The 23,631-nt window shown below is 27.8% G+C and overlaps 1 protein-coding gene and 1 non-coding gene across 3 annotated transcripts; one reads left to right on the forward strand and one right to left on the reverse strand.

Moving 5' to 3' along the window:
- The first annotated feature begins 6,672 nt into the window (after positions 1-6,672).
- On the forward strand, positions 6,673-14,055 carry LOC112491995 (uncharacterized). 2 transcript variants are annotated; one of them, XM_060813306.1, is made up of 8 exons: positions 6,673-7,168; positions 7,455-7,967; positions 8,050-8,192; positions 11,431-11,918; positions 12,007-12,232; positions 12,309-12,734; positions 12,973-13,328; positions 13,427-14,055. In XM_060813306.1, the coding sequence occupies exons 4-8, from the start codon at positions 11,433-11,435 to the stop codon at positions 13,937-13,939; spliced, it is 2,007 nt and encodes a 668-aa protein (XP_060669289.1). In that variant the 5' UTR covers positions 6,673-7,168; positions 7,455-7,967; positions 8,050-8,192; positions 11,431-11,432; the 3' UTR covers positions 13,940-14,055. The 2 variants fall into 2 exon arrangements, with proteins under 2 accessions (XP_060669289.1, XP_060669290.1); XM_060813307.1 differs by having other exon boundaries at positions 8,058-8,192.
- A 1,595-nt stretch (positions 14,056-15,650) lies between these two features.
- TRNAR-ACG (transfer RNA arginine (anticodon ACG)) lies at positions 15,651-15,723 on the reverse strand. Its single transcript has one exon. It is a non-coding gene; the product is annotated as a tRNA-Arg (tRNA).
- Positions 15,724-23,631: the final 7,908 nt, after the last annotated feature.

The raw sequence follows: 23,631 nt of genomic DNA on the forward strand, positions 1-23,631 counted from the left end.
ATTAAGAGGTAGCCATGTTAGATGTTAATATAGTCGGCCGACCTAAAAAGGATGAAAATGTTGTTCGTGAACGCTTTAATCATAAAAATCTAGCTGGCTAGTAGTACCACTAATGTCTTTTTCTTTTATCAAGTATGGTGATAAAGTTGTTGTATTCCAATCACAGCTATTAAAATGATTGTAATCCAAATAAAAACCAATTAATTATAAGTGGAATTAACGTGATAAAATTGAAGAGAATCACCTAAAACAACCGAGAAAAGGAAGAGACGGGTTTTAAGAAAGTTGTAGGCTAATAATGATGTGAGGAAAATTACATGTACCATGATATCATAACTAATTTGTTAGGCAAATAACGTAATCATGATGTTAGCAAAATTACGTATACCATGATATCATAATTTTTTAGTCGGTAACGTTTTCATTTTCATCTGCTTATAATTTGCTGGATGCATGATATGTATATAATGAATGTGGGAAAATTTCATACACTTCCAAATGAAAATTCATTGACATGTTTGATATAGACGAATCATCATTTATACTTTTGAAGTTTCTACAAAAATCATCAATTATTATATTTGGAGTTGATTTTTGGGAAAATAGATTTATGAAAACTAGATTTACCCTTTAATTTCAAAATAAATATCAAAAGTTCAATTATGTTATGGTTCTTTTAAAGGGGAAAAACTATTATAGATGATTATATAAATGAAATTTATGGTAAACTATATTTTTAAATATACATTATTGTGAAATAAATGATAGAATAATAATGTATTATTTATTTGATACATAAAGGTAAAAAAAAAAAAAAACATTCTATTAATCAATTTTATCAAAAGTGAACTCCAAAAATAGTAAATAATAATCATCCAAGCCTCAAGAGGGTAAGTAATTATTTTTCAAACATTAGAATGTAGATGAATTTTTACCTATTAAATATTTTGACTGGAACCCTGGAAAGGTAGAGAAGAAGAAAAGACAAATTATTTAATTTGGCCATGACAAAAAAACAATTACACTAAATGACCCATCGAGTTACCTAAGTCAAAATACACAATACAGTTGATTAATTCGGTTGTTTTTTGTTCTTATTTTTCTCGGACAAATTTCATTTCCAGATTTTAGTTTTGTTTTTTCACATAGATTTTATACTTTTGAAAAATAATCGTTTAATTTCTTTTTAGATTATGCATATATCAGAATAGGTTTATTTATTTATTCTTCTAAATTAAAAATTAAAAAGAAATTAAAAAATTTTATTAATGATTAAATAATATTATAAAAATATGATTTTAATCTTTAATTGTTAGAATTAATAATAAAAACTAACAAAATTGAAGAGAACAAAATAATTTTTTTCTTTTTTTGAAAAATAAAATAAAATAAAACTGAGCAATCCTAATTCTTAAAACCTCCACGTTTCATGAAAGATATGTTTGGGATGTCTCAAACTAACACGGACCCGAACTGGAAAAAACCAGCCTCTTTGTAAGTAGGTTTGTGACATGACATTTTGTTGGTTTTTTTGATAGTTTGAGTTTGACACGGCGCAAATTAAAAACGAGCCTACTTCATCTATTTGGTTCGCATAAATATATATTTGACACGTGCTGGCCGACCTTCAATTTTTTTTTTTTTTCTTTTTTTTGCTTCCTTTGAAATTTTACCGGCCGACTCCCTGCCTGTGTTTTTTTATGTATGGTTATCTTTAAGATAAAGAAATCCTCTTTGATGCAAATTACTAAAAGTGTTAATAATGTTAATTCATTATGGTATAATAGATATGGCACATTCTAGAACGATGACTTTTTAAAATCTGCATAATTTATTTAATTTTTTAAAATGAATTTTTATTAATAATAAAAAGTGTTTCTCCTCTAGATAAATAAACAAATATGAATTATATTCATATTAACATTAAAGAAAGAAATTATTCATTATATTTTGGGTTCCTTGAGATAGCCTAGCCGGCAATTATTGCTAGTATAGTAATAAGCCCTAAAACCTGGGTTCAAAACACCTGGTTAAGAAATTATTCATTATATTTTGGGTTCCTTGAGATAGCCTAGCCGGCAATTATTGCTAGTATAGTAATAAGCCCTAAAACCTGGGTTCAAAACACCTGGTTTAAAATTCCCCCTCCCCCCAACTTATCAACAAAAGAAAAACAATATTCGTTATATTTACAAATATATATATTTTAATAAATTGTTATTATATATTTTCTTTGTATAGCTACCCTTTTATATGGAAACCAAGTAAATATAATGATTTCTATCATTTCTCTTTATCTAGTTATTGGTCTCTAATATGTTAAATTTTCCTTTTTAATTTAGTTTGACTCAAATTTGTAGGAAATGAATCATATTTTTAAATTTAAATTTATTTATATTTAAATTTTTCATATAATTGTTAGTTTAATACAACAATTTACCTTTCCTAACTTTCAAAAATGTATTTCTAGCTAATTCAATAGTGCCCATCTAAACAAAATTTATGAATTCGCCTCTAATCTAGAATGTATGCAGAATTGCAGATGAGTTATAATACAAAAAATAAAATTAAAAAATAAATAAAGAATACCGTAGGGCTCTTAAGACCGACCTAGAAACTATAGACTCAAAACTCAGACTTTTTATTCTTGTACTGGTAGAATATATTGGATGATTGCGATAGATCTAGCTACCCAGAACCATGTGGAATTAGTTGACAAGGGCTCCACTGCCTAAATGCACAACTTCTAACCACAACTTGAAAATCATGTGAAAACCAACATAAAGATTCTGCCTTTTCTGTTTACTTTTTTTTTTTTTCCTTTATTTTTGGCGCCTCTATAATTAAATTGCATGTTAGATTGTCGGTTAACACAATGTCTAACACTATATTTTCAAGGTGGTAGCTTAGAATATGTTCAATAGTGAATGTAATTGCTATCTATATTTAAATTTAGATAACATAAATATATAATTAATTTTAAAATTATTATTTAATAATAATATGCAGAAAATTATTTATAATTATTAATTAATTATATATATTTTGTCAAGTATTGTTCTTCTATGAAAAAAATAATAATTCTTTTTAAAAAAATTATTTTTAATAAAACTTTACAGTGTTTGACAGAGCCTTAAGAAGTTGAAGAGCTTTTGATAGTGTGTTTGTTTTTTGGGGAGGGGGGGAAGATCATATTAATTTGACAAAGTATTTATACAGATCAATTGGAGAGATTTTTTTAAATAATTATCTAATTTTCTAATGTAACAAAAACAAATTAGCAATAAACAAAATTATTGAAGATGCTTTAGTAAAAGAAAATTGATCTAACTATCATACCTGCAAATTTGAAAGCTATAATTCGAATCTGAATATGTTTAATTATTATCACAGAAAGTCTCATAATTAATGCAGTGCTCCATGGCACAGAACCATTAATTTGATGTCAATGATGAAAACTAAAACTCTTTTTCGTATATATATATATATATATAAAAAGAAGCATAATATCCCACCATATATATATATATACATATAAAAGAAAAGGACATGTCAAAAGCAAGGGTGGACAATCAATTTGGCTTTCTTAATATTACAACTTTTACATATCATGATATTAGAGACACCCGCATAACATTGTTACCATCAGTGAAGAAAATATCGATGTCGATGAAAATATCGAAGATATAAATTTACAGAAATATCGATGGAAATATCGATATCGATGGAAATATCGATAAGATTATGGAAACTGTAAATTTTTAATTTAAAATACAAATTTTGAGATATAAAATAATTAATATAATAAAATAATATAAAAATTCAATAATTAGAGTACAATAATAATAAAATATAATAAAATACTCATCCAATTAAATATATATACTAAAATCTTATATATTATATAACAAAAAATCTAACAATATTATTTATTTATTTTTAAATAGATAAAATTAAATTTATTAAAAAATAAATTAAATTAAATTAAACACTAAAATAAAAAAATAAAAAGATGTATATTAAAATATTATCATAGTAAAAATCAAGCATATTAAAAATGATAACTAAAAGCAATATCATGAATTAGATGAGGTAAAAGTTAAGAATATAATTGAATTAGTTGCTTCTCACTTTTTCATACCACCACGACAAATCACCATCACATAGATTTTTATTTATTTTTTTATTTTATTCTTTCTCTTTCCTTCCCCCACGTGAAAGAAAGATTTCTTTCTTATCTTTTTTTCTTTTCTTCTTTCTCTTTCCCTTCCCCCACGTGAAAGAAAGATTTCTTTCTTATCCTTTCTTCTTCTTCCTCTCTTCCCTTCGTCTTCTTCCTCCCTCTCTTCTGTGCCAGATCAGTTAACAACCAAAAACAAAAAAAACCAAAATTTCCAATTTCGACCCTCTCTTTTCTCTTCTCTTCTCTTCTCTTCTCTCTGTGTATCCCCATCTTTTCCCCCTTCAATTTTTCTCCGACCGATTACCACAAACCAAACACACACACAAATCAACACAAACACACCCAACCAGTCCGGCCGATATATCCCAGAAATTTCCACCTTTTCCTGTCGACAACCGGCCGATCTTTCCATCTTATCCAACCAAAACCCGAAATCTTCACTGACAATGGACGATTCTGTCGACTTCTATCGATTCCGGCGACAAATCAACGACACGCGTGCAAGAAACTTCCCCCCCCCCCCCCCCCCCCCGTGTCGGTGTCGGACGGGGTCAACAACAGAAACTGTCGCCGACATTTCCACCGTCTCGACGATTTTTGCTTCCCTGGTTACCACAGTATCATAAAATGCCTCAAAGGCATGCCCATTAGTTTGATGCTTCTTTCTCACTTCATTGTCAATCAAAGTTTGATGCTTCTTTCTCACTTCATTGTCAATCAGGTTGTTTAGTGGTGAATATGAAAATAGTTAGAGGTGGCAGTTTAGGTTATGATACGGTGATATGATTCGAAAATGATACGAAGTTAACTGGTTTGAGTTTATTATAAATAGATCGAATCACTTTCAGATCAACTCGTTTAACATAATTAATAAATGTGTCAATTTCGGATTAATCTGCTTAATCTGAAATTGATCCAAATTGACTCATTAAATTAAACGTATCAATTTCAGGTTAATCCATTTAACCTGAACCCGATACGCGTTTAAATTATAACTTTAATATGTTAAATTTACTATTAATAAAACTTTAACTAATACTTTTTTATTACTAAATATCAAGCTTATTTAAGGTTATATTATTAATCAATTAATCATATCATATATTATATTATTATAAATTTGTAAGTATAATTATATGGTTTTACATATATATTTTAATTTTGAATTAATTAATAACTAAATTATTTTTGTTTTTTATGAAATAATTAATTTAAATATGGTAATTTATTTAATTAGATAAATTTCATGTAAACGGGTTAATTTCATATAAATGGGTCAATTTCGTGTAAATGAATCAATTTTGTATAAAGGGGTTAATTTCGTATAAACGGATTCTGTTGATTCAAATTGACCCATTTAATAAACAAGTTATAAGGGTCATATTAGGTTATCTGTTTATTAAATGGGTTATGTTTGGGTTGAAAATTTCTGATACGATTAATAAATGGGTCGGATTCGAGTTAAGCAATTTCAACACGATTAATAAACGAATTGACACAAACACAACATGATAACAAGAATTGTCACCTCTAAAAATAACTATAGCAATAGCTAGCTAGCGATGGCTTAGGTAAGTTCGACACAAATTAAAATAAAGGAATGGTTTGAAATGGGCTTTTTTAGCTGTAACATACTTTCTTTCTTGATGATGGGGATGTCTAATGTAACATTGAATGATAATAACTTTTTTAGGTTGAAATTTGTTTGCATGAAATGGGAATACAATAATAAAGGCAAACCACAAACAAAATAAATTCTATTTAGAAAAGTTCTGTTCAAACTATACAAACTGTTAGTTATATTTTATTTTTATTTGTATATATATTTGCCTTTAATAAAATAAAATAAATTTAAAATGGGCTTTTTTAGCTGTAACATACTTTCTTTCTTGATGATGGGGATGTCTAATGTAACATTAAATGATAATAACTTTTTAGGTTGAAATTTGTTTGCATGAAATGGGAATACAATAATAAAGGCAAACCATAAACAAAATAAATTCTATTTATAAAAGTTCTATTCAAACTATACAAACTGTTAGTTATATTTTATTTTTATTTGTATATATATTTGCCTTTAATAAAATAAAATAAATTTAAAATGGACTTTTTTAGCTATAACATATTTTCTTTCTTGATGATGGGGATGTCTAATGTAACATTGAATGATAATAACTTTTTAGGTTGAAATTTGTTTGCATGAAATGGGAATACAATAATAAAGGCAAACCACAAACAAAATAAATTCTATTTAGAAAAGTTCTATTCAAACTATACAAACTGTTATTTATATTTTATTTTTATTTTATATATATTTGCCTTTAATAAAATAAAATATATTTAAATACACTAGATCTCTAATTTCCCAAAACAAAGAACTAGCAGATCTCTATATCGTCTGCTTTATTTATTTTATTTCTTTTTTTTTTCTGCTTCTTTTTTTTTTCTTTCTTTTTTTAAGAAAATTTTTTATCCAGAAAGTTGTTTATGCATGAATGCATGATCCGTTCTTCTATGATTTGAAGATAATTATTTTTATATTGTTTATAGGGAGGAAACAAATCCTGGATTCTAGGTTTTGCAAATCGTGCTACCAAATTGTACATCCCAAATGAGAGAAATCAAAGGTCCGTCGATTTTGGCCAAGTGGGAAATGCAAATATGGCCCTGTTTTCATACATTTGGGGAAAATCCAACAATTGGCCATGGTTTTAAACTTGGTAGCGTTTTGACAGATTGTGAGGTAAATTGATTCCAAATGAAGAAGATAAAGGATAGAAGAAAAAAAGGGTAGGGAGGGGACAAAGATGTAATTGACCAATTTTGAGAAGAGAGTTTGATCCATAGAAGCTTTTGTGGGAAAGGAAAAGGCAGAATATGAAAAAAAAAATTGAGGAGCTGTATTAGGTAGTTTGTGAGACTTTAAGCTTCTGCGGGAAGGAAATTGATAGTCAAGTTTCAATCTCACTCACCATACTCACCATGGTACTCTCTGAACTCTGGATTTTAGGTTCTACAAATCATGAATTGCAATCTACTTGGTGTTGACGGGGTGAGATAAAAGAAAAATAAAAAATAAAATTTAAATGCGATGTCACAATTTAATTGGTGGGTAGGAGAAAAGGGACAGTAAATCTCTGATTTTTATTTTGTTTAAATATTTAGAACATTTTCGACATTTTATTACTTAGAATTTTAAGAATATAAAAATATCTTTAAAATTATAAGATAGTTAACAATTTTTTGGCTACCAATGTTTGAAAATCCTTAGGTGGTGTTTGTTACATGGGACTGGCCAGGACTGGATGGGTTTGAGTCCCAATCTGGTGTTTGGGAAGGAAAATGAAGGACGGGATAAATGTGTCCCGTTAGTTGAATTATCCGAAACGAGGGGGACAAAACTGACCCACCAAAACACCTGGGTCACTTTTGTCCTGCCCTCTTTCGATGCTTTCAACCTCTCAGCCTCTCACACCCGTTCGCCACTTCTTTTCGATTTGAAGCCATAATTCTTGACCTCGAAGACGTTTGAAGCCATTACTACCAGCACGCCAGCCACGCAGCTGTCAAAGCTAACCCTAACTCTGCCACCGGCGAAACCCATTTCAACCAGATTGTCTCCCCAAAATTCGAAGGCCTGAACCTCGTGAAACGGCATCGTTTGGTACGCAGGATAGATCGACGAGCTCCAATCTGGACTCCACGCCCTTTCTATCGTCGCCAAGACTCCTCGCTCGAATCTCAACCCAAACGTCGACCAGAAAACTGGGTTTTTGTTGTCTCTGTGAGTGGCCGATATCTTTGCTTAATTTGTGGTTTATTTTTTTATTTAGTTTTGAATTATTAAATTTGTAATCGTATTTCAGCATTTCAGCATTTCAGCAACCGGCCTTCTCTCCCAACTCCGAAATTCCAGCATTTCATTTCTTTTTCCCTTGCCTTTCCCCAATCCCTCATTGCCCACTCTTCCACCCTGCTGATCCCCAAGGCCAGTGACCGTATCTAACAGGTAATTCTTCATTCCCAATACTCTCTCTGTCTTTTGCTTGTTTCTTGCTAGCCTTCCGCTGAATGTACGCACTCACCATTCACGTTTCCATACATAACGTTGTATTTTTCTGTACATAACGTCATAAATCACTCATTCTTTTGCTTAACACACCCATCACAGATTCATAGCCAATGAATCAAAATTTTTCACAAAATTTTGAATTATAAAGCTGCCTAGCATGATAAATATAAGCAAACTTAGGTCATTTTCTGTACAAATCCTTATCTTCATGACTTCACTCTTCCTAGTACTTGGAGGAAATAATGAAACGGATAGGATGTCATTGCTTGTCTTTAAGATCTAAGTCTTGGACATAACAAGCTTACTGGTAAACTTCCAGAATATTTATCCTTATTATCCAAGCTTGAGGTACTTTATTTAAGCTCAAACAGTTTGATTGGAAAAATACCATCTTCTTATGGAAACCTTTCTTCTGAGGTATTGTCTGCAGGACATAATTATTTTCTTGGTAGTATTCCGGATAGCTTTGGTCAGTTGAAGAGTTTAGCACATCTTGGGCTTGGTTCATGTAATCTGAGCGGTACTCTGCCCCCTTCCATATACAATCTCTCTTTTTAATTATAGGTGAGTCATTAGACTTTTTAATTTGGCCTATAATTTATATGCACAATACAAACCACTTTTAAGCTGTAGTCCAGTTAGAACAACTTCTAGCTATATAAGGTCTAGGTTCAGCCAAAAAAAAAAAAAAAAAAGAGGGGGTCTAGGAAGTCATTAATTCATGATTTGCTATGAAAGAAATGCTATTCTTCAAGATTTGGATGGAGAGGGTTCTGACTCGAGATTTTTGAGACTGTGACTTCTCTCTATCTAGTTGGATTTTAGGCCTTAGCCAGGAGACCAAAAGAATTGGTTTTGGCGTGGGAGAAAGAGGACTTGTTTATGGTTTAAGTGCACTCATGGTTTTTGAATTGGATGATAATATTATTTGAAATAGCATGTGATTGCAGGCATGCATGGACCTCAGGTTTTTTCTTTTCCTTCTTTCACATTTGCAGTTAATTGATATGCCTAATAAGCTCTAACTACCATGAAGTAACATTAGCAAACAATTAAACTAAACAAACTACATACAATTCACAAGGGGGGAAAAAAATTTAAAAAAAAAAAAAGAACAAAAACTAAACATGTTAACAAACAACATCTTACTTGTTACATACTATACTAAAACCAAAGGGGATTCAAGCTCTCTCTACCTGTATTTCTGATGCAAAGTGATGTTTAGCTTTCTCAACTGGCCCTTTCTTCTTATCCATTATATTTATAATGATCATATGTTTTTGTGTTATCATTATACCACAAAGATCTGAATCACTTTCGTAAACTTCTCAAAAGTGATAACCCTTATAACACTCGCAGATCCAGTACTTTTCAACAAAGTTAAATATGTAAAATCTGTTCCCCATCGTCAAATTAAACCAGCTATATAATCTGTTTTGTTACTCTCATCTAGTGCTAGTGCAGGTAGTTATTTTTCTATAATGGTCTTCGAAGAAGTTTACTCAGGGGTATATTGAACTCATCATCTTTGGTGCACTAGATCTTGGTTTGAGCTTCTGTTTTGAGCTCAGGGTATAATCTGTTAATGTGTATATATATATATTGCTATTTAAAATTGTTTTTCACTTCCTAATCCTTATTCAATTCCTTTTACCGTGTATTTAGTTTTTGTACCTCCTATTTTATCAGTATCTTTTCCTTAGTTTCTTTTATTCCAACCTGTTAAATATTGTCAAGGAAATAATCTAGGATATGGTGAGGCTGGTGACTTGGAATTTGTTTCTTCTCTTGTCAACTGCACAAGTTTAGAAATGTTAGAGATCAATACCATATTGGTTTTTGTTTTGGATTGTCATTGGTGGTTGTTTTGAATCGGTTTGAGGTTGTTGGTTTGTAATAATTGGGTGTGTTACGCCAAGTAGATAGATAGATAGATAGATAGATTGAAACAGATGGCATTCCTAGTTGCAAGGTTTAGAAAGCAAAGAAAGAAACCCAGATTAGGAGACTAAATATGAAACATGGGTTTTGTCTTCTCTAATAAAAAATAGATATTCAATAATGTTTGTAGGCTAACATATCTGAAAAAAGAAAAAAAAAACCTTTTAAACCAATAATTTCTAGACAGAATAGATAAAATATTAATTCTCCATGTAGAAATAATGGCAGTGCTGTTTATAGGTGTTTGTTTTTATTGGTGTTTGTTTCGAAGGTGTTACCTATTCTGAGAAAAAGGGAATTAGAATTTGCAGACGAATTTTGATAACTTGAAATTTGGAGTAGCTTGCATTCATGTCATACTTCAATTGGTTTCTTATGTTTGGTTACTTAAATATGATTATTCCAATTCCAGTCAATCATATATCTCTGTTCTTTCATCCAGGTTAGTGAATAGGCCATGGGAATTGGATCATTGAGATAAGCCCAAATTAGCCGAAAGTGTCAAGGCCAATCTTGTGGGCTTCATTGATTGGATTCCTTCTCTTTGTTTGAAAACCATAATGTAGTTTAATCACTTTTTAAATGGCTGCTTTTCGGGTTTTGATTTTGTATCCTTTCTTCATTGAAAATGTTTGTTAGGGATGTTGTCTAAAAATATATATTTATTAGAGTTAATGGTAGTTACAATTTATTATTCATTTAAATTAATTATAATTTTTATAAAAAAATTAAGAAAAACAAGAAATAAAATCACAACATTAAACTGAATTTAAAATAGTTTTTAATTTAGTGTTTTTAACCTTTATATTTAAATTTATTATTATTTGAAATGCTTAACAAACTTTGATTAAGAACTGCACCAATAAAAATTTATAGCAAACACATCGCATGTAATAAGGTAAAACTAATAAAAATTAAAAACCAAACTACTTATTGAACAACACTTTTAATTAATGTTTTGTTTTCGCCTACAAACTTGTTCTTATAATATATATTATTATAGAATAGTATGAATAAACATTATTGAATATATATTAAAAATACTTAAATCCACCTTTTATTTTGACCTTCCAAATATATATATAATGTTTATTGTGAATGCTAATATATAAATATATTATTTATGGAAGATTTTTGTTTTCTGTATTTATTCAATTGTATTGGCAATAGCAGCTCAATTTATTGTATTTCTGATAATTTTTTTTTATTTGTTGTTTTTTTTTCTTTTTTGTAGAGATGGATGGAAGAAAATTAGTTGTGATTCAATCTTTTTGTTGGGACTTTATGTTTATCTTTTTTATGTACATGTATGTAGCGTGCCAAAGGAGAAATGAAAGACGTGTTAGGAATAGAATAACTAGGAATACCGAATTGCGTACATCTTTTATAGATAGTTTGTTGGACAATGATGTCACTTGTATTAGTCAATTGAGGATGGATAGGAGAACATTTGTTATTTTATGTCGGTTATTACGCCAGGATGGATATGTGAAAAGAGATGGTACTGTTACATTGGAAGAGCAAGTGTGCATATTTTTGCACATAATTGCTCATCATACAAAAAACCGTACAATTATCAATCGATTCTATAGATCAGGGGAGACAATTAGTAGATATTTCAATTCAGTATTGAATGGGGTGTTGCGCTTACATTCCATTTTGTTGAGGCATCCTGAACCTGTGTCGGATAATTGCTCGGATGATAGATGGAAAATGTTTAAGGTACGTATGTGGACTAGTTTGGTTATTAATTTTATAGTTAGATGACTTGTAGCATTATCTGACGTTAGTAAAATTGTTTGTGTCGTAGAATTGTTTGGGAGCATTAGATGGAACTTATATTAAGCTGAAAGTACCTGAAATCGATAAGCCAAGATATCGAACAAGAAAGGGTGAGATCGCAACAAATGTCTTAGGTGTATGTAACCCGAATATGGAATTTATATTTGTATTACTGGGTTGGGAAGGCTCCGCTTCAGATTCCAGAGTACTTAAAGATGCAATAAGTAGGCCAAATGGACTAAAAGTACCAACCGGTAAGACCAATCCTTAAATATTTCATCGAGTGGATTAACATTGCATAAACTAATAGGAGAAATTTTTCTGTGTTAGGTTGTTATTACTTAGTGGATGCTGGTTACACAAATGGTGAAGGATTTCTTGCACCATATAGGGGAACAAGATATCACCTTTCCGAATGGAGAGATGGTTGTGCACCCATAAATCATCAAGAGTATTTCAACATGAAGCATGCATCAGCTAGGAATATCATAGAAAGATGCTTTGGGGTTCTTAAAATGCGATGGGCAATTTTAAGAAGTCCATTTTTCTACCCAATTGCAACACAAATCAAAACCATTACTGCATGTTGTCTGATACATAATCTGATTAGAAGAGAAATGACACTCGATCCTGGAGAAGTCGAATATGATAGGATGGAAAATGTGGACATTAATGAAGAGGAGGACATTATAGGATCAATTGCTTCCTCAGATCAATGGACAAATTGGAGAGATGAGTTAGCTAAGCAAATGTTTGGTGAGTGGAGAGGTCATCATGATTACTAGTTGATGGTTATTTTCATCATGATTACTAGTTGATGGTTATGTAAAAAATTATGTTCTCACTGCTTATTTAATATTGTTTGTTAAATCTTTTGAATAATATGTATGAAGGCAAACTTATATTATATTAAGTGTAACATTTGAGATTTATTGTTATTTTGTTTGCATCTTGTTTTGATAATGTTGGAATCATGAAATGTTTACTTGAATAGCAATGGAAGCTGGAGGTAGCAGTAACGATAATAGGTGGGGTGAATCTAGGCGTACATGGAGTAGAGGTGAGGAAGAAGCTTTGCTGGTTCTTTTAGATGAAGCTGTAGCTAGTGGGCAACGTTGTGACACGGGAGCATTTAAACCTGGTACACTTAATATGATTGAGCGGCAACTGGCTGAAATGTGTCCTAACTCGGGATTGCGAGCAACTCCACATATTGAATCGAAGCTAAAAAAGTGGAAGAAGCAATATGGCATCATATACGACATACTGAACAAAAGTGGATTTGGATGGAATGACACTCTTAAATGTGTGGAGATTGACAGTGACGATGCTTGGAAAGTATATGTGCAGGTTTTGACTTTGTTAGGAAAAATACCTTTATTGAATTTTGTGTTTTTTATCTAAAATATATAATGTTTTTACTAAATGATGGCTTTTTTTTATTTTAGAGTAATCCAAGTGCAAAAAGTTGGAGAGATAAACATTTTCCAATATATGAGAGGCTTGCTAATATTTTTGGGAAGGATCGGGCAACAGGACATGGAGCACAAACTCCAATTGATTTAGTTAATGATATAAATATGGAGCCTGACAATGACCAATTTGATGATGTGGGTTCTCCAATGTCTATGAATCAAACACATAGTCAACTGCCCACACAATCCCAATTAAGAGGTAAGAGGAAAGCTCAATCGAAGGATGTTGACATCGTTAGCGGGTTAAATAATGTAGCAGATAAGTTTATAGATAAATTGGCTACACAGTTAGACAAGTTGGAGAAGTCTGATATCAACTATCCACAATACTTAGCTATGGACCTTAACAGGTTAGGATTCCCTATTACTGACAATCTCAAAATCTCTAAGGCAATGAGATCGGATCCATCGAACGTTGAGGTTTTCAAGATTATTAAAATCGATGCGCAGAAGATTGAATTTGCTCGTGGATTTTTGGATAACTAAATTAGTATTGTTGTGGATTATATATTTATAGATATGTATGAGAAGATGACAACTATGAACAGTTGGAATTGAAACTTATGGACATATATTGTAACGTATTGAATGTTGGTTTCTAATTATGCATGTATGGATAATTTTATTATTATGTGTTATGTTTTAGAATATTAACATGCAATTTATTGATTTGGTTAGTTGTTATTTTGTTTAATAATTTACTATATTATATTGTCATTTATTATTATATGCAGGAATATTGAATGGCAAAGAGAAGGGTTTATGTTGTGTTTAAAGGTAGACAACCAGGGATATATAATTCTTGGTCTGAATGTCATCAACAAGTGCACGGATTTACAAATAATTTATATCAAGCCTATAATACAATTGAAGAAGCTGAAATTGCATATGTTGAGTTTGTAGAACAAACAATGAGGAATCGTAATGAAGCAAATCCAATACAAAATACCACCACCGTACATACACGTGCTCAATTTCACAACGAGTGGGGTAATGGTTTTGTATTAGGTTGTTTATTTGGCTTACTATCAATGGGTTTATTTACTTATTTCTTATATAATTAGATTATCCTTGTAAAATCCAATATATATATACGGATGTCATACTTGTTAAAAGTGTAACTACATGTGACATTTATTTATATATCTATATATCTATATGTATGAATTGAAGATGGATATATTTATGCCATTAACAAGTTCTTAATTAAATATTATGTCAATTTTTTTATTTGTATTTAATTGTTATTCATGATTAGTAATTTTATTTTAATCGGTTTTGAAAACAATATTTTAAGTAGTTTATGGGTGTTAAAAAAAAATTACAAATGTATTATAAATATCATTAAATTATTATTATTATTAATTAATTGAACATATAAATATCTATACAAAACATATTAAATATAAGTAATAATAAAACTTTAATTAAATATAATATTTAATTTTTTTGTAAATATAAATATAATTTTAAATCTTTTCATATATAACAAAATAAATACTATAATTATAAAATAATCCAATCCAGTCCGATCCTGCACCAAACATAGGTCAACTAGTCCAACATTCAGTCCAGAACTATACCAAACACAGTACTGTACTATTCGATCCTGTCCGATCCGAACCTATCATGTCCGATCCGGACCTATCCTGCGTACCAAACGAGCCCTTAGGGTGAGGCGGGGGACAGTGGATCATCAGCTACTAGAAAACAAATATATACATATACTTTTATATATACATATACTTTTATATATAGGTATATATTTATGTATTTTTGCGTTTATGATATCATTCAAAATCCAAAACTTGGAAAAAACACAGAAAGTTGAGAAATCGTGCAATCATTTGGTTGATGCATGTCATTAATTGGGGAAACATAGGGCATAAGGCAAAGGAAAGTGCATTTTATAAAGTCTCATTCTATATTATTTTGGCCAACGATATTGGCTTTTGTGCAGCAAAAGTGTCATGCGCAGCGCAGACTATCCCATCAATCAGCAAGCTGGGCAAAATGGGATGGTGCCATTAAAAAGATAAAAATAAAAAATAAAAAGCAAAAAACAAAAAAAAAAAGAGAAAACTATCCCATCAATCAGCAAGTTGGTATTTCCATTTATTAAAAAAAGGAAGCTAGTATTTCCAATTGAACCAGCTGGAAAAATAGGGTGGTGCCATTGTAATTAAAAAAGGGAAAACGACTCCACTGGGGATCGAACCCAGAATCTCTGGTTCCGTAGACCAGCGCCTTATCCATTGGGCCATGGAGTCCTAGCTGGCAGGTAACTTGATTAATATTTTATTTATTCTTTTAAAAAAATAAAAATGGTTCAACCTCGTCCTTGGGGGATCGTTAAATATTTGATATTGCCTTCTTATTATATATTATTTTATACATAAATATATATTACATTAGATTATTAGAATTATATTAAAAAGGTATCGAGTGATAATGATGTTGTATAAAATCAAATTAAAAGCATTTAAGTCAATAGAGTTTTCAAATTGATCTATATATTTAAAAAAAAATATACATAAATTTGTAGTTGTTTTGTTATATTAGTTATAATACGGCTCGGAGGGAGATCTTTCACATCTTTAATGAGTCATTTTACAATATGGGTCAAAAAACCAAAATAAATAATTTGAGTCCTTATAAAAAAATTAAAAAAAAAATTAAAAAAAAAACCTGGTTTTTGAACCTCACTTTAAATTACTGTAGAAGAAAAAACTATAAAATATAACCACATTTATCATAATCGATTAGTTAACATGTTGATTAACCGTATCATGAAACACTTCAAAAAAAAAAAATCATTAATTTATCAAATTATCAAACTATGAAAAAGATTCAACAAAAGATACAAATAAATTTATTATCTATTTTGCATCAAGCAATAAGTGGAATAACTTCTCATAAATAGCAATAAAAGTGTGCAGGTAGATTGACCCATTAAGTTCCCATTGAATTACATATGATAAATGCAAAACATATACTTATAATTTTTTTAAAGGAGCATATATTTATAATTATTGAACTAAAATAGTACAAGATTATATTGAAAAATATTTTTGAAGGACTTGCTCTTGTTTTCTTTTTTAATTTAATAATTTTAATATGACTTAATATGAATTCTTAATAGAATTAATTTTTTTCAACTTAAGGCTTAATAAATGTGGATATATATGACTATTTAAACAAAATAGCCGAACTTTATTAAGAAGAAAACAAAATTACACAAATCCTCTTGAAGCAAAGCGAGCAATCAATATGGATATCCTTTGCTGACCAAGATTCAGGGAATCCGAATGATTAGAAGAAAAGTTGTTTATATATTAAATGGAACAGTTTTTTTTTTCCCCCCTTTTTTATTTGTTTTTTATTTGTTACCAAGGTGCCCAAAACAAAAAAACCCGCTAAATTTTGTTTTAGTTTTTGTTTAACAAAATTTAGATATTGTTATATTAGTGGGATAACTCTTCAAATTTATTATTATATTTTTGGATAAGTGAGATAGCTCTCTTCTTTTACTTGTTTTGTGTTTGATTTAATTTTCTGTTTGAGACCTAAAATAAGGGCCAAAAAAAAAAAAAAAAAAAAAACTTAAATGTAATTGAAGCAATTGGGGAGTACGTGTGAAATAAATAAAAGGAAAAAGAAATATGGTTGCCTTGGTCAATGAGCATGAATATGTTTAAAAAGGGGAAATACAGTAAACACCAAAATGTCATCAAATCATTATCATTAGAAATAAAAAGAAAATAAATAAATAAAACACCAACAAAATGCACCTCTAAAATAAAAGGAAAATTATACCATTAATATAAATCCAAACAAATAACAATCCATAACATAGACACAAACAAAAATAAGTTACCATAAATTATAATCACAAAGGGATAAAGATTGCCATATTATTTGAAGGCCAAAAAAAAAAAAAAAATCTTTCAGTGAAAAAAAAAGAAAAAAGAAAAAAAAAAAAAGAAGCAAAAAGCATAACATAATGTATCTTCAAATAAATAAGAATAGCATAACATGAACAACATTTTTAGTTATAAAGAAGCAAAAAGCATGACATAATATATCTTCAAATAAATAAGAATAGCATAACATGAACAACATTTTAAGTTATAAATACAATGATAGAATCATCATATAAATATAAATAATATATATAATTAGCTCGAAATTATGACTCATTATTATATTATATATATATATATATATATATATATATATATATATTAATGCTATTAAATTTTATTTTATTTTATTTTCTCAAATTGTAGATTTATTCATATTTATGGATGCAGTCCTTTAAGTGTCCTTTTTACTTGTTAACTTATCCATATTGTTTTGCATTAATGTTTTATTTATAAATATCAAAAAAGGCTTTTCTAAATTTTTATTTTGACTCGGTGGATACCTTTGCATGGAGGGTGCTAGAAGGGCTGCAATGCAAGGCAAACCATGGAAGAACAATAACCCCACCCCTGAAGAAAAAGACAAAGCTAACCAAAAAAAAAAAAAATGTGTGTGTGTGTGAGAGAGAGAGAGAGAGAGAGAGAGAGATTAACCCCAAAAAAAAAAAAATTAAGAAAATGAGAGAGAGAAAAAGAGAGAGCCTCCTCCAATTTGTTTATTGGTTCTTGTGATCAACTCATTTATATATGGAAAGGAAAATGGACGGAAGGACGAAAACAGAGAGTGAAGATATAAGAACAAAGGAAAAACATAATGCAAACATAAAAATCATCAAATATCTTGGTGGAAAAGATAAGAAAAATAAGAATTTTAATGGCTGAAAATCTTATATATCTGTATATATAGTAATCATCCCAAGTGCAGACGAGAGAGAAATTTTTACAAATCTTATAATGAATATCAAATTTGTCATGTGTGACAAAACTTTGATAAATCTTCAAAAAAATAAAATAGCAATGATAAGTCTAACAAATATCTTTATTATTAATGACCTTGTTTGATAAAAAGGAAAATATAGAAGAAAATGAATCTTTAAGGCGTCAGTTTTTCGTGAATGAATTGTTTTATATTCTTTTTATATTATTTGATTGATTATAGAAGAAAATAAAACTTATAAGTAATTAAATATATTTGTGCATTAAAAAAATATAAAACTAATTTATCAGAGAATTTTAAAATGACACCTTAAAAATTCATTTTCCATCTCAGTTTTCCAGATTTATTTTCTATTGGGATCCATAAATTCCTCCTTTTAAAAATTAAAAAAATTTTATTTTTTTAGAAAATTTTAAATTTCCACTAATTTTGTCATTACTCAAAGATCCCATAAAAAGTAATTATTTTAAAGACATTAATACTCTTAAAAAATTCCATACTAAAGTTTTATTTGAAATTGCACTTTTTTCTATCATTTATACTAATTTTTTCCTTTTTTAATATCTCAAACTCACTATCTACAATCAAAGGTATTAGTAGTTTAAAATTATCAGTTTTTTTATTATAGGCAATGGAAATTAAGTCTAAGATGTTTTTGCTTAATAGAAAAGCTATTTTTGGTAGCTTATGTATGGGTAGAAAACAGCCTGAGCAAATTTCTTTCCGAAATTACCTTCATTCAAACGCAAAGTTCAATGTTTCATTTACTTTTACTCTCACATTCACACTCTCTATGGCTAAAAACCTAAGGCATGATTTTTCTTTATTAAATAAAAATACCTATTTATAAGAACTAAAAAGGGAAAGAAATAGTCATCACTACTGATATGTATAATTATTTTTTTAAACTAGATTTAATATTAATCTTTATATCGATTTTTCCTTTTCAAAAATATCAAATTTGTTAAACATTAATTAAAAATCAAATTTTATAGCTATTTATGAATTTTTAATATGAGACAATCAATCTAGATTTAAATATATTTTAAATATAATAAGTATATTTATCTTTGAAATAAATGAATACCAATTCTATATTTTCTAAGAGGAATAATAATTTTTAGAAATGGAAGAATTTATATCCCTGTAAAATAGATATTATTAAAATTGAAACTATTTGAAACAAATAAATTGTTGATTCTATTAAATAAATATTTTATTTACATTTCTATATTTACTCTACAAAAAGGTAATCGTAAACTGACAATATATATGAAAACGAATGTGGTAACTCAGTTGGTATAAACACCACCATCCAAAGGTTATTGATCGGGGTTCGAGTCTACGGGAAGCAAGGGATGGCTGGGGGCATAGCAAATAAAAACTGACAATAGATGAGGGGAATCAAAATATGAGAGCCACATATTGAAAAAGCCCAAAGCTAAAAGCTACCACATGGAAGAAAGTTCAAAAAGCACTCTTGAGCCAAATAATATAAAATTTCAAATTTATACTTACAGTCTAAGGTTTTAAATATTTAAACTTCTTCCAAAAATTTTTCAAAATTTATCTTTTTTTAAGGGATCGAAAATAAATTTAAATCTCAAATGGAAACGGATAAAAAATTCACAAATATTATAAAAAAAATTTATAAAAAAATTCACAAATATTATTGATATTTAGTAGATTATTTTACTAAATTAACTTTAATGATTTTTTCTAACCTTTTAATTACCTTCAAATATTTAATGATATACATAAAATAAAATGAATTAAATTGAATAACATTAATAAGTTCTATTTATTGATAAAGTATATGTATACTTGCTATACATTTTGTATAAGATAAATTCATTAGAATTTTATAATTGCAAGTTAATAGTTAATTTTATAAGAATGAAAAATAATAGCATAAAACAATAACATGGAAATATAATATTATATAGAATTGATATTGATAGTATTTAAATTAATAACATTAAACAAATAAAAATAAAAAAAGATAATAGAATATATATATTATACTAAACATCAAGAACAACTAAATTTAATAAAAAAATTTTATGGTTGACATATTAATAATTTCAAATTATCAAGAAGATATATCTTTTAATAATAATTTTTTACATTTCATATCTTAAAATGAGAACAAGGAAGAGACCAACAATTTTCAACTACCTAAGAATTTTGTAAGTATTAAGATAATATTTATGAAATATAATGTAATTGTAATAATTGTTTTATCTTAATTAATAAAATTTTTTTATCAAATATATACTTTTTTTGCCATATTTTTATTAATAATAATTTATTTATGATCATTACCTCTTACTATAAATTAAATATATAAGAAAAATATAACATCTATTCAATATTTTTATGATTTTTATAATTAATTTGATAATTGATTGATTAATAAGGTAATGCTAAAGTTTGAACATTTTTTAAAATAAATATTTATTATTTTTTGTTAATTTTTATCGATATTTAATATTTTTTAATATTTATATGAAAATTTTTATATTTTGAACATTTGATATTTCAATAAATATTGAAATTTTAAACCTTACTTGTAGATGGGTTTCAAATTGATCTTGTATTTTTTTTTTTTAATTAATTTGGCTAAATAAGATCTCAGAGTTGCACAAAGTTTTGGCTTCTTTTTTCTTCCTTAGGGGATCGTAAATATTTGCTTTTGGTTTAGGATTTCTCAATTTTATTTAATTATTTTTAAAATTTTTATTTTGTTTGGCTCATCGAAGTATTGATGATGATTAAGGAAGATAACAAAAGTAATCCTAATATTAAAACCCAAGCTAAATTTAACCCCAAAAAAAAAAAAGTAACTACAAAAAATCTGATTATTATCAAAATCTAATGGGATTTTTATGAGATTTGATGGAGTTTTATTGCAACTTATTTTGGGATAGCAGCACAAATGTACTTTATTTGACATTTTGCATCCTAAACCATTTTTTATAGCATTGTGCATGTTAAATTTCACTTTTATTTCTGTTTTACACCTTCCAAAAATTTTCGAATAAAAAATTAATTTAAATATAAAAAATTATTAAGTAATACTATTATTTTTTTAAAGAAGTTTGTAAAAGAAGTAAAACAAAATTAAAAATGTAATTTTTCAAAAGTAAAAATAAAAATCTTTACATATATTAGATATCCTAAAAAAATAGATAAATAAAGACAAATGAAAAAATTTGCACATTCATTATTTTATTTTATTTTTTTTTGAAAAGAAAAAATTTTATTAAAAAAATTACATATTATAAAATTTTATAAGTATCTTTTTCCTAAATAATAAATATAACTGTAAAATAAATGAAAATAATATATTTCATTATAATAATTTTCCATTTTTGTAGATTCTATAAAAACCTCATCATTTTTTTTAAGCGTCTTTATGTGGTTTTGTTTATTACTAGTTAGAATATGTATAATATGTACAAATTAATATTTAAATTTTATAAAAACAAAGTAAATATCCAAGAAAACATAAAGATCAATAGAAATTTGAGCAAGCATTAAAAAATCATTTTTTAAGGGAAAAGTAAAATTTTATAAATAAAAATACACATTAGAAAATCATAAAATTATTTTTTTAAATAATAAATATAAATATAAAAAATATATTTGATAAATAAAATAATATATTTTATAAAAATAATCTTCCAAAGTTTTATTTTAACCTTTATATATATATATATATATATACTTGATTATTTCTTTTTTATAATTCTTTTTTTTTTTTTTGGAATCTCTATAATATTTAAATATTATATTTTTTTATAAATTTTCAAAAATTACATTTGCATTCCTTTATAACAGCACTAATTTATTAAAAAAATAATAATTTGCATTAATCAAAAAAGTTTATTAATTTTTTATTAAATTTTTTATTTGAAAACTTTTGCATTTTGTATCCTAAATTATAAAAAATTGCACTTGCACCTTCAATTTTTAACCCATATGTTAACCATCTTACGAGTCACTCAAAAAATTCAAAAAAGGATACAAAGTGCAAAAATAAATAAATAAATTTCAAGGTGCATAATACCCAAAAAAAATCAAAATCAAAATATGAAGTGTCAAACTATATATAGTTCAGAGCAGATTGGTACCAATATTTTTTTTCCCCTATAAGTCAAATAATTATCTATATTAGGTACAATTTAATTTCTAGACTTTTTGTGTTTGAAAAAAATGAAGTAACTTAATGCTTATATAAAAGAATAATAAGATTTAATCAATTAAGTATGTTCTGATTAATGACTCACTTGAATCAAAATAGATCCCGAAAAAAAAAAAAAACAAAGAAAAAAAAAACACATAATTAATGTCTGATATGAATACAAGTACAAACCAGAGCATACGGAAAGGATGGAGGCTTTCATTGCTATGTTAACATGATGTGTTCGGACCTGATCTTATTTTCTGGACTTCTGATCTTTTTTTGAAATTTTATTTTCAATTTTTTCTTTTATCTTCCTAGTTAGAGTGTTGAGAATACATTTTTTAAAATCAAACGGTAAAATACCAAATCTTAATATCAGGACGATAGGAGGGCAATGTTCCAGAGTAAAAAACAAAAATTTCATGAGTTTTTGTGATTGTGATGTGATTTGCTTCTTCCTTTATTTATCTTTCAAAAAAAAAAAAAAAAAAAAAAAGAAGGTGGAAAAAAAAAAAAAAAAGAGTACAGATACAACAAGGAAGAAAAATCTGGATTATAAATATAAAAATCATTAAATGTCTTGGTAAAAAATTAAAATATAGGTTGAGAGAAAATATATTTAAAAAACTAAATTATGGCTAAAAAAACGACCAACTGAACTGCTAATGTGGGTTATTGTAATAGGACCAAACTGTTTAGACTTAAGGACAGGACCAAAAACAATAAGCCCAATCCGAACATGGTGTCTGTGAGGCCTTCAACATTATAAACCCAATAACCGAGATACATTTCATGAACCAAACTTCCTCTCTGTTACCTATCAGGGACATTTTTATGAAAAGTCAAAAGTAACAAAAATTAGAAAAAAAAAAGAAATTTAAGCCCCTATTTATTAAGAAATTCCTCTTCGAGGATCTACCATAATTTTTATGAAACTTTTCATTTGCTTTTCTTTGATGTAAGTTTTTTTTTTTTTTTTTTTTTTTTTTTTTGGGATGTATTTGGGCCTTTTGGCCTAATTATTCTTCAGATGATCCATTCAACCTTTCATAAAAAAATACACCTTAGTTATATTTTATCTCCGAGCATAACACTCTTTATTGTTATAATGGAGAGAAGAATTTATGAT

The sequence above is a fragment of the Ziziphus jujuba genome, chromosome 12, assembly GCF_031755915.1.
Source record: "Ziziphus jujuba cultivar Dongzao chromosome 12, ASM3175591v1".
Taxonomy (NCBI): Eukaryota; Viridiplantae; Streptophyta; class Magnoliopsida; order Rosales; family Rhamnaceae; genus Ziziphus; species Ziziphus jujuba.

Bases quoted from the DNA above. Each gene is read 5' to 3' on its own strand.
- LOC112491995 (XM_060813306.1), top strand. From the start codon at position 11,433: ATGGATGGAAGAAAATTAGTTGTGATTCAATCTTTTTGTTGGGACTTT. The intron at 12,233-12,308 runs GTAAGACCAATC...TTTCTGTGTTAG, and splicing joins TGGACTAAAAGTACCAACCG to GTTGTTATTACTTAGTGGAT. The intron at 13,329-13,426 runs GTTTTGACTTTG...TTTTTATTTTAG, and splicing joins CTTGGAAAGTATATGTGCAG to AGTAATCCAAGTGCAAAAAG.